This window comes from Lepisma saccharinum, chromosome 21 (genome assembly GCF_977018435.1).
Source record: "Lepisma saccharinum chromosome 21, izLepSacc3.1, whole genome shotgun sequence".
NCBI lineage: Eukaryota > Metazoa > Arthropoda > Insecta > Zygentoma > Lepismatidae > Lepisma > Lepisma saccharinum.
In genome coordinates, this window is record NC_139249.1 from 46,789,520 (window position 1) to 46,802,083 (window position 12,564).

General features: G+C 37.1%; 1 protein-coding gene across 5 annotated transcripts in view; it reads right to left on the reverse strand.

Annotated features, from left to right (window-relative positions):
- Window positions 1-574: 574 nt before the first annotated feature.
- LOC146004065 (uncharacterized) overlaps window positions 575-12,564 on the reverse strand; it is a 56,275-nt gene continuing 44,285 nt past the window's right edge. For 2 of the 5 annotated variants that reach the window (XM_083142680.1, XM_083142681.1), the window contains exon 4: window positions 1,868-5,084. In XM_083142680.1, coding sequence (XP_082998806.1) covers window positions 3,341-5,084 — 1,744 coding nt within the window. In that variant the 3' untranslated portion in view covers window positions 1,868-3,340. Of the gene's footprint in view, window positions 809-1,867; window positions 5,085-12,564 lie in introns of those variants that run through there. The other 3 variants (XM_083142684.1, XM_083142683.1, XM_083142685.1) reach the window with 3 other exon arrangements.

The following is a 12,564-nucleotide window of genomic DNA, read 5'->3' on the forward strand; positions in this document are numbered from 1 at the left end:
GTTTATTGACAAAAACTCCCTACATGTATTACATGTAATATGTGTGTCTATGCACACACACGCAGAGCATTTGAAAACTGTATTACACTGGTCAGAAAACAAAGTTGATGCAAATAATCATCTCATAGAATTCTACCTTCCAGAGCATATAAAAATGATCTAGCATAAACTAGAAATAAGAAGTATCTAAACAAAGAAAAAAACAACTTAACATTGTGAAAAATATTTCTTTTGGTTCCCTTCCGAGAGCAGCTTGCAACATTTGTTACAGTAATTATGTTGTAATAAATGTAATAAATAGTTTCACTGAAGAGAAAATTTTCAATAAGTCCTATACATTAAAAAAGGGCAATGACTTAAATAAAAAGATCTATGCCATTTGGGGTAAAACTACATAAGTATTTGTACCTGTACTCTGTAGTATCACAACGTAAACTTATCAGTGGTAGAACTCCTAGAAGGAGATAGAGCAGATGTGAACTGACAATGTGACAATCGTGCATACAATAATAATTTAATATATCAATATTCTAGGGTCAAGGATTCCCAACAACAAAAAATATTATTTAGGTTCAAATACAATTTTATTGCACATAGTAATCATCCAAATACAGTATTAATAATTTTATAGATAAAAGTTTGTGATTCACCTGGTAAATGAACTCGCTCACTTAGTTTGCAGTGCTATCAACAGCAAGATTACCGACAGTTTACCCTCACAACACAGCGCCAGTAATTTTACCATGTTGGTAAGTCACAAATCAACCAATTCACTATTTTCTGAAGTGCAGAATAAACTTGACACACACTGAAAAGAAAAAGAAAATACGATGTATGCAAAATAGACAAATTGTTTTCTTACTTCTAGCTCCATCATTTCACACAAGCTTGGAAAGATCTGCATTAGCCCTTAAACGACGGCCTGTCACCTATAGGGAACATGATGCTTTAGCATGTAGCTTTTGGGACATACTGTGCTTCTTATTTTGGTTCTGCATGAGTGGGGAGCACTTTACCTTTTTTTTTAAAACAGCACAAGGAATTTCATTCTTCTGTGTTGTTTACATTAAATCTATTCTCTACAGTAGACTATGTGAACTACTATAAGCTAATGCAATATTCATGTAGATTACACATAGACAATGCATGTTGATGTAAACTTATAGTCTACGGCACATCAGTGGTCATCGCATCAGCACACAGAGCCACCGTCATAATGCACAATTTGGCCCACCTGGGTTCATTCAAAATTTCTGAATCATCTGCTATATTCCATATGCTTAGCCCATTCATAAGACTATCTCTACCCAAATCTTAAAAAAAAAACACCAGAAGAGGAGTTGTTTTGTCACAACTGCTGAGGTCATACAGGTTGTAAAGGCAAGTTTTCAGTAACAACCATTTATCTTTTTAGAAGGTTTTCTAAAATTCCGACAAAAGTCAAACAAGTGAGACAGATTTCACAAAGAACATGTTAAATATAAACATCAACATCATTCGTAAAATCTCATTTCTTCTAAATAAAGCTAGAAGCTATCCGCAAACCCTCGTAAATGTATTATGAATGCTTGCATAAGGAAAAATTCCATCAAATCAATTTTCTGGATTGTATTTTCAAAGATAAGTTTTTCCTTTGTAGGGGATTTGTATCACCAATTCTTTCGTGAATTATCAAATTAATTCAAAATTTAGCACTTAAAGCATGTTTTTCTTTTGGTACTATACCTGCCGCAAAATTAGTTTGGTATTGAGAGCTGAAGGAACATGCGTCACAGTGTTGCCATATCATGAGGTACGGTACGCAGTGCAGCCTTCTGACGCTGTGTCGAGGAAAATGTGTTATAAAAAAGAACAACGATGAAATGTGTTATTGTTTTCTCTCTTCATTTCCATCTCCCTTACGACATGAACGAATTAACGAAACGAGCATTGTTTACAGGTTACCTTTTCAATTCATTCTGAAAATATTGAATATATACACTTTCAATAATCATTTCTTTCCGAAGTCGCCGTTAAAGTCTGCCCATCTTTCAATTATACCGCAACTGAATTGCACAAAGTCCAGTTTGAATTTTAAGAGGGAGACCCGCGGTGGTTTGAGGAACTCTTTCAAATATCCTTAGCAGGCCTCCCCGATGGGGTAGTGGTAACGTCGTCGTCTTGTAATCAAGGGGTTCGATACCCAGTGGAGGCACATGGCACAGTGGTTCGGATCCCACTTTAAACTGTAGGTCCAGTCCCGATTAGCCTTCCCGTGCATAAAGTGAAATTAAAACAACAAACGAATGAATGAATGAATCAATCAATCAATCAAATATCCCTAGCGACTCCGGAGTCGACTCAGCCCAAATGAGTACCTGGGGCAAACCTGGGGTAAAGGCGGTTGGTGAAACACATCACCTCCATAATATGGTCGAGGTCGAGAATGTGTGGAGCCCTACCTCCACATCCCCATATGCCTCCATACTTTACTTTATTTTGCGTCCATTATTTGTTTTTGTATGAGAATCCCAGAGATTTTATGACTGTCCTTAAAGATGTTTTCCCACCTTGAAAAAGTCCCGAATCTTTCAACAAAACGCACAGTTTCCCTACAATGGGATGAACTTTCCTCCTATAATAAGAGTAAATATGGCGACGAATAGCATCTTGCTGAAAGGTATCTAAATTTGTTACGAGTTTACTAATATTTCTCTTCTTTCCTGGGGTTTCCAGGTTTGAAGCCTCGCATAGATTTATTTCTACCACATTATATTCTTCTTTCCCCATGGTAACAATAGTGTTCTTAGACACGTCGACAGCAGCAGCAGTCCTGTCCAGAACTTTATTTACAGAAATGATTGGACCCCCATTGTTTCTCTCTTGCTCAAAATATTTGCGCACAGAACAAACGTTTTCCCGCGTTTGGCCTTCCTCGAGTATTGCCTCCTGTGCTTGACATTCTTCACACAAGCACACAACACACTCAAGCAGAAAATTATGTACAAAAAAAAGCACACTAAAACAACACGCTATATACAACAAAGAATACTCTAAATTCAGTAAACACTAAACAAACGGACCAGTTAAAATATCACAGCAACGTAACAAACAACACATCCTGTCCCAACAACATGAAAATTCATGGCAAGAACAATCGCCCGATAAGCGGCAACACTATGATAAACGTTTTCTGTTGCTAGGTAACCAGAGCTTGGGTGAAGCACTAGTACGATTTTGATTGGCTCGCATGCCAGTAACCCACCCTGCTGCAGTAAAGTAGACCCACTTTCTCCGCATGCTTCCCAAGCGTCAATACCAAACTAATTTTGCGGCAGGTATGACATTATGGACAAATTCGCTAGTGAGTTTTCAAATGTCCTTTCAAGCTTCCACTTTTAGTAAATCTCTTTTTGCATTGAGGGCATTCATATGGGCGAATTAATTTGTGAATTCTCAAATGGACTTTCAAGTTGAAATTATGAGTAAATCTCTTTTTGCATTGAGGGCATTCATATGGGCGAATTTCTTCATGAATTCTCAAATGGCGTTTCAAGGTTCCACTTTCAGTAAATCTCTTTTTGCATTGAGGGCATTCATATGGGCGAATTCCTTCGTGAATTCTCAAATGGACTTTCAAGCGTCCACTTCGAGTAAATCTCTTTTTGCATTGAGGGCATTCATATGGGAGAATTCCTTCATGAATTCTCAAATGGACTTTCAAGTTGAAATTATGAGTAAATCTCTTTTTGCATTGAGGGCATTCATATGGGCGAATTTCTTCATGAATTCTCAAATGGCGTTTCAAGGTTCCACTTTCAGTAAATCTCTTTTTGCATTGAGGGCATTCATATGGGCGAATTAATTTGTGAATTCTCAAATGGACTTTCAAGTTGAAATTATGAGTAAATCTCTTTTTGCATTGAGGGCATTCATATGGGCGAATTTCTTCATGAATTCTCAAATGGCGTTTCAAGGTTCCACTTTCACTAAATCTCTTTTTGCATTGAGGGCATTCATATGGGAGAATTCCTTCGTGAATTCTCAAATGGACTTTCAAGCGTCCACTTCGAGTAAATCTCTTTTTGCATTGAGGGCATTCATATGGGAGAATTCCTTCATGAATTCTCAAATGGACTTTCAAGTTGCAATTATCAGTAAATCTCTTTTTGCATTGAGGGCATTCATATGGGCGAATTTCTTCATGAATTCTCAAATGGCGTTTCAAGGTTCCACTTTCAGTAAATCTCTTTTTGCATTGAGGGCATTCATATGGGAGAATTCCTTCGTGAATTCTCAAATGGACTTTCAAGCGTTCACTTCGAGTAAATCTCTTTTTGCATTGAGGGCATTCATATGGGAGAATTCCTTCATGAATTCTCAAATGGACTTTCAAGTGTCCACTTTGAGAAAAACTCTTTTTGCATTGAGGGCATTCATATGGGCGAATTCCTTCATGAATTCTCAAATGGGTATTCAAGTTTCCACTTGTAGTAAATCTCTTTTTGCACTGAAGGCATTCATACGGGCGAATTCCTTCATGAATTCTCAAATGGGTATTCAAGTTTCCACTTGTAGTAAATCTCTTTTTGCACTGAAGGCATTCATACGGGCGAATTCCTTTGTGAATTCTCAAATGGATTTTCAAGTTGCCACTATTAATAAATCTCTTCTTGCATTGAGGGCATTCATGTTGACGAACTCCTTTGTGGCCTTCTTTTTTTAATTTTATGTTTTGGATAACTGTTTTCTTGCATTGGTTTCTTTTCAACAAAATTAATTCATTGTGTGTTTTGATATGGCACATTAAATTTACTTTCTCTGTAAATGATATTCCACAATGAATACAATTGAAAGGATAAATTCTATTCTTGATTTCAGGTTTGATATTAATATTTTCTTTTCGATTGAGGATATTCCTGTACTTACGTTTAATTAAAGCAACTGATTTATTGAATGATTTTCTATTACAACATATTGACATGGTTCCAATGATGTGATGATATTTAATACCTCCACCAACAATTTCACCAGCACACATGATTCCTGATGGTTTCCCACAATTTCTGATGAAAGCAGGTAATATTAAATTTTCTTCTTTGCTCCTGAAACAAAAAGTTCCAATATGCTGAATTACAAGAAATTATCATCTAACATAGGCCACACTTAAATTTATGCTTGCAGAAACATGTGTAACCTACTGGCATATAAACCTAAAACCACAGCCACATGTTGTTTACTACTCCATGGCAATTTTCTCTTTTACTGTACCATTCTACAGCAGCTGCACATACTCTGGGTCATTCCCAGACTTTTCTATCATTTATATTCAAACTGAGAAATTATTATAAATCACAAGATATGGAGGAAATTTTACTGGCATTTTTCATATACGGGAGTTTAAAATAAAGGGACATTGCATGTCAAAGTATTTAAATGCAATGCTTTAACTTTATGCTATTTTGTGAGTGAACAATCTAAAATTGTCATTTCGTAAAAATTCAAGTATTATCCATAATTAAGTTAAAAGGAAGAATCTATTTTCCATACAATTAGATCATTTAAACTTTTAAATTTACTGCTGTTTTGTACTGTATCCCACCTGTTACACAAAAAACAATACAAATTTGCATCTCGATTAATCAAATAACCCAGTACTTAAATGCTAATAGCCTAAATGTGAACCATCCAAAAACAAATTTCATGATTTTTAACCCTGGCAACAAGAAGAACTTTGATAGATAACTTGACGGTCTACTTAGATGAGAATGAAATACAGTATGTTGACCAGGTAAAATTTGTAGGATTGATAATCGAAGATAAAACTAAATTGGGCATGTCATACTGAGTATATCTTGGATAAACTCACCAAAAACCTATACCTGTTGAAAATTCTTTCACAGTACCATATCAAGGAAATCATCATGAATACATATTATGGTCTTATCTATCCTCACTTAGAGTACTGTATTACAGCTTGGGGAGGAGCAGCTTACATACATACAAAAAGAGTATTTACACTACAGAAAAGGCCTGTTAGACTTATATGCAAAATACCATCCAGATCCACATGTAGAAATGCCTTTTGTGAAAACAAAATTTTGACTTTATATTGGTTGTATGTTTATAAATCTATTATTTTCATACTAAATGATGAGATACAAAAATCTAGTAATCTCATAGAGCTTAGTGTTTATAAATACTATCACATAAATTTAAGGAATAATGTATCCAAATTAAAAAAAAATCATGCATACACTATATATTTTTATTATGGGCAAACCTGTTTATCATTGTTTTTAATATTGTAAACGGTCAATTTATGTAAATTTGTGTATCACATATGTGCATTATATAAACATCTGTGATGTTTTTATACTGTAATATCTCTTATATTATAACTTATCTATATTTACATGTATCTGATGATATCCATACCAATGCAAAAAGGGGTCAACAAATAAATAAAGATTATTATTATGACTTCTGTTTTCGATGATGAGCAAACAAGCTAAACCTTGCACTCATGTGTGAGGTTTTGGCAAGGTGAATTTGCAGCTTGTCCGATGCTCAAATGGCAACACATAGCATTCTGATGGGTGATAAAAACACACAAACACGCTTCTCGGGACTATTCATTATGAAAGTAAACAATGGAATTGTACAAAACAAAGTGTCCTATTTCCTTACATTATCAGTGGGACTTCTCCTTCCATACAAACATTTACAGCATATACAAGTATTGTGAAAGTGACAACACATAGTTACCATTATTGCTGGCAAAAACGATATAAAAAATTAAGTTTGTGTAAGAGGAATAGAATGCATTGTACCTGCATCTGATTTAGCTAATCTGATATTACAACAGAAACACACTATTGGTAAGAATTTCTGAAAGTTTCCATGTGAGGGAGATCCAGAAAGTGAATTCACATGGCATCCATACGTGGCCGGAGCCTGATGCACATAGCACATATATATATGCATATATATACATGATGTGAATCTGTGCACCTCTTTCTTTTCAACTGAAAATAACCTCATGAAATATCAAACTATTTATTTTCGTGTGGTAAGTGTTTGCTGTCTCCTTCATCATTTTGCACAAAAGGTAAAGTAAAATAAAGCAAATCAATCAACCTTACAATACATAAAATGTTATTGTTTGGTTCAAGAATAATTAAGACTTCATAAGATATTATATTCATTTAGTTTCTTCTACAAAAGTTACTTCATGTCTTCTACCATCCTACCAAATTTCATGAAAATATGAAACGGTCAGGTTGAAAAGTTTTTTTTTTCTTTTTGGTGATGATTTGGCAGAGAATGATCGTATGCATGTACATAAACCTCGTTTCAAAGAATATTGATTAACAAGCACAGCAAATTTCACTAATTTTATTTCATAGCCTTTCAGAATATACTTTACCTTAAACTTCGATTTGGAAAAAAATTGCATGATAACCGCTTTGCCTTATAATGATAATGCAAATTTAGTAATCTGAGATTTTGACATACAAAAAAATCAACATTATAAACAATACAATAGTTTTTTCTCGATTGTCAGTGGAGGAATCTTTATGAAAACTTTTTTAATGGAATATACATATATTTATGAACTTTAGAAAAAGTTTCAAAGTGGTATGCCACTTTGACTTCGAGATACAACTATTTCTGTTAAGCACTGTAGGCTCCCACCATGGCCTCAGCATTGACTGATCCATGCAAGATTAGGAAATTTAGCCCCCTGTTTCTCAGGAATTATGAGGGCTACAGAAGAAAAATTGTTCATGGGTTCATACCTTGGTAGTATTAACAAATACACCAAGTTTCATTAAAATCTGAATGATGGGTGTCATTGCCTGGGGTTCTTGTTTTAAGTCTGCCTTATGCACAGAAAGGCTAATCGGAACGACCTACAGTTTAAAGTGGGATCCGAACCACTATGTGGCTCTACAGGGTATCAAACCTGGGACACCTTGATTACAAGGCGACGATGCTATCACTCACCCATGGAAGAGGCCCAATCATTACCTGGGGGGATTTAAAATGGAATCAGTCTGATACAAGTTTCATGAAATTTAACACTTAAATGTATGGTGTTTTATTTCATAGCACATACCTCCATATTATATTTACCTGTGTAGGTGAAAATCTGTAGTAGTTTACCCATTTGTTAAAACCAGCATATGCTACTTTCCTACAGAGTTATAATATGAAGTACTGTGAAGAATATTGAATAACGATATATGCCTCAATATTAGATAATTCCAAACATTCATTTTAATAATATTCACCAGGGGTTTTCAAAGTTTTTGTTGTTGCAGTTCCCCTCAGATGCCAAAATCTGCATTCACCATGCACCTACCATCAGCAATAATAGATAAATGCATGTTATGTGACCATAAAAAAACAACACAAAATCTGTTCATGTGTTAATGTATGCATACAAGTAATAAAAACAATGATAAATACAGATGATGCAATTTTCTTCAATGTTCATAAGCTGAGAGATAAAAACAGAGTAAAAAACCAGGATATCAGGCATATTGCAATGTTTAGCTGAGTCAGTGAGTTGTATGAGCTTGCTCGCTGGCACACATTATAACTAATCTGGGTATATATTTGGAAATAACAAGGATCATCTCAGTCTGGATATTTACTCTTGATTTTTATTTGGACTTGATCACAGTCATGGTCGAAAGTCCAGTTTCACGAAGATAGGAAGTCACAGAAGGAAGCATAATGTGTAAGGCCTCATTATTGTTTAACTATGGACACTTATTCTTTGCGGATGGATCCAAAATTAAGACAGTGTCACAGATAGAAACAAACATTTACTTCACTATGTTGTCTGAGGAAAGTTCAGTAAGCTGCTCCTCTTCTGCTTTGGAAAACATTGAATGAATCTCTCATTCAGTTGTGCAGTGTCGGCTGTGGAAAGTACTTTTCGAAGTGGATGAAGTTGTGTGAAATGCTCCACTTCATTGTAGTCCTGTTCCTTCTACCACCATGCTCAGTGTAGGTAAACGATCACCAATGTTTTTATCTTCAATCTTTTTCTTTGAAAGCAGCACTTTCTTTTGAAGGCATGCACAGGATTCTAGCAATCATTCTGACTGTGAGTAATGTACTGTTGCCAGAACTGTCCTCTACTTATATGTTCAGATTTTGTCAGGGTTGTACAAAAGAACATCTTGTTACTAAGTAAATCATGCATAGTTTCTTCTGAAGATCAAGATATTGATATATAGTTTTATTAGTACGTATAAATTTCAGGAGAAAAGAAATATTTGTCAGAAGTTCTCACGCTTCCCCTGCAACACTTCGGTGGATGAACTGATTCATGCCATTCACCAATTGAAGGCAGAGTCCACACAGAATTTTTGGAGCATGGAACCACTGTAAACTGCGATTGGTACGTGAAGACTTTGGAAAAACTCCGTGCACGATTACTGCAAGTTATGCTTTGCAAGGATGCAATTCCTCAATATGACAATGCACACCCACACACAATCCGAACACAGGATGCATTGCAGCATCTCAAATTCCATGAAATTTTACCCCACCAACAGTACAGCCCAGATCTCACACCTTGTGACTTTTTCCTTTTTCTGAGGCTGAAAGAGCACCTGAAGGGACACTGTTACACCTGTGATGCCGAGGTGCATGCAGATGTGCATCGCTGTTGCCGGGAGAAGATGCCTGATTTTTTCGTCGACAGGAGGCATTTGTGTGTGGACAATGATAGTGACTACGTAGAAAAGTAGTGACATCCTTGTAGAGGACATTCCAAACTTTAAGAAGACATATAGTTCAGGTTAGTAGCTTGCATATTATTGATTTCAAAATGGTCCCATACCACTGTGCGTGTGTGTAAACATGTGTAGGTATTCTGTTGATATTAGTTCCATCACAGCCCACCAGGCGGTAGGCATTTGTATACCCAAAGTGGCAAAGGTGAGCAAATTTTCTTTTGAGCAATGTAAGAAGTATCTACAACACAGATTTCCCAATTTAACACTGTTAGATTTCTACCTCTGGGAAACTGAATAATAATGTGTACCCCACAAAACCATGGTCATTGGATGACATGAAACTAACAATTGACTCTTCCTGTGCTTCCCTATCTACAGAAACCATATTTGCTGTTTGTTGATCTGTTCTACAGCATTGCAGACAACTTACTGCTGCAAATGAATATCTGTAACTTTAAGATATGTGACTAGAAAAAAAGTTTATACTTGGTGTTATTAGTGTTCCCATTATTATATTTCAAAAGAGTGTAAACACTATTTTGGGACATTCTGTATGTAAGTTTCTACTGGCCTCACTTCCACCTGATCCAACTCACTCACTCACCCATGGTGGGAGATCATCCAAACAGTTAGATATGGGGTGGAGTGTGGTCACCATGTCAAACCCCATTCTTTGTTGTATGTTTCCATGACCAGATATATACGTATTAGGAGATAGGCCATGGCTTGGAGAAGAGATTAGAGAGGTGGGAGTCTACGAAGGAAGATAATAGTTCAGTGGGTGAAATGTAGTTGGACACAATGGGTCTCCCAGTGTTGTTAGGTTTGTCAATTATGTGGAGAATACAGAAGTCACAGACACTGGAGAGTAGAGAGGCAGGAGTCTACGAAGGCAGATATTAGTTCAGTGGGGGAAATGTAGTTGGACACAATGGGTCTCCCAGTGTTGATAGGTTTGTCAATTGTGTGGAGAAGACAGAAGGCACAGACACTGGAGATTAGAGAGGTGCGAGTCTACGAAGGCAGATATTAGTTCAGTGGGTGAAATGTAGTTGGACACAATGGGTCCCCCAGTGTTGTTAGGTTTATCAATTGTGTGGAGAAGACAGAAGGCACAGACACTGGAGATTAGAGAGGTGGGAGTCTACGAAGGCAGACATTAGTTCAGTGGGTGAAATGTAGTTGGACACAATGGGTCTCCCAGTGTTGCTAGGGTTGTCAATTGTGTGGAGAAGACAGAAGGCACAGACACTGGTGTGTCAGGGATGAGAGTGAAGTTGGAAAGGCCTTCAGGGAGGCCTCTGGAAAAAAAAGCACAGATTGAGGCCAACACCTCAATTCATCCTCCTCATCCCACCCATAATACAACCTATGCCTGCATCAAGTCCTAATCAACCATAGCATTGTTGCAATGATCCCATTGAAAGTAAATTACACCATTACAACACGAAAGCGTCCATGGCTTTTCAACCACACATGTACGAGGGGCATACTATAATGATTTACACTTTTATTTTTTTCAGGTCCCATGGTCCACCATTCGAGAAGTAAGGACTGGTATATGAAGCTACAAGTCTAGTCTACCAATTGTAGGCACCAGTGCCCAAAAAGGATTCCCAGTGTTCACACAGCAGCATGTTCCATACATCATTGTCAGCAGACTACTGGGCAACATGGAAAGAGACTATAATGGCCGACGTTGGACAAGTTGGTTGGTTTCTGTGGGGAGAGGGTGTGACCACAGCAGAGATTTACAGATGATTTGTGGCAGTGTGTGGTGAACATGCGCCTTCACAGAAAACCGTTTACAATTGGGTGGAAGGCTGCAAAACAGGATGCCCGTCAACAGAAAAATGGACAAGTTCTGGAAGGAAAGTGATTGTCACAACTCCAACAAACATGACACAGGTTGAGCAAGTCATTCTTCAGAACAGGTGCATCATCTTTTCTGAAATGGAGGTGACCATGGGTCTGTCCAGAAACACCCTGCAGCCAATCGTGCACAATTACCTCAATATGGGTTCCCAAATCCCTGACATCGGTGCAACGGCAGCAGCGTGTGAATGTGAGCAGAGACCCTTGTCCCTTTTTCTGTTGATGTGCGTCCTGTTTTCCAGCAATCCACCCAATTGTAAATGGTTTTCCATGAAGGCACATGTTCACCACACACTGCCACAAATCATCTGTAAATCTCTGCTGTGGTCACACCCTCTGTCCATTGAAACCAAGTTGTTCAAAGCTGACCATTATAGTCGCTTTCCATGTTGTCCAATAGTCGGCTGACAATGATGTACAGAACGTGCTGCTGTGTGAACACCAGGAATCCTTTTTGGGCACTGCTGCCTGCAATTGGTAGACTAGACTTGTAGCTTCATATGCCAGTCCTCATTTCTCGAATGGTGGACCATGGGACCTGAAAAAAATAAAGTGTAAATCATTATAGTATGCCCCTCGTAGAAATTGTAGATTATGAAATAGTAGATATCATATGTAATTAAAAATGATGAAGAGAAAGATCAAATGCTTACATAAAATTCAAAGCTTGTTCCTGTACGAGTTTGTCTTTGATCAATGACTGGTGCAATTCATGAAGCACATAGTCCTATGAAATGAGACAGTCATATGATTTGAAGACGATAGTCGATATTTGGCATCACTTTTCCCTAACATTACTTCATCTTGAATATCCTATATTATCAGGCTAGTCTTAGATATTGTTAGTCCTACTTCTTACTTGAATGTTTGCCTCCCCCCCCCCTGCTTGCCTGTTCCCTTGTAATTTATTTCCATCTAAGATTAAACATGCAATGCCCTCCTGACTCCACTG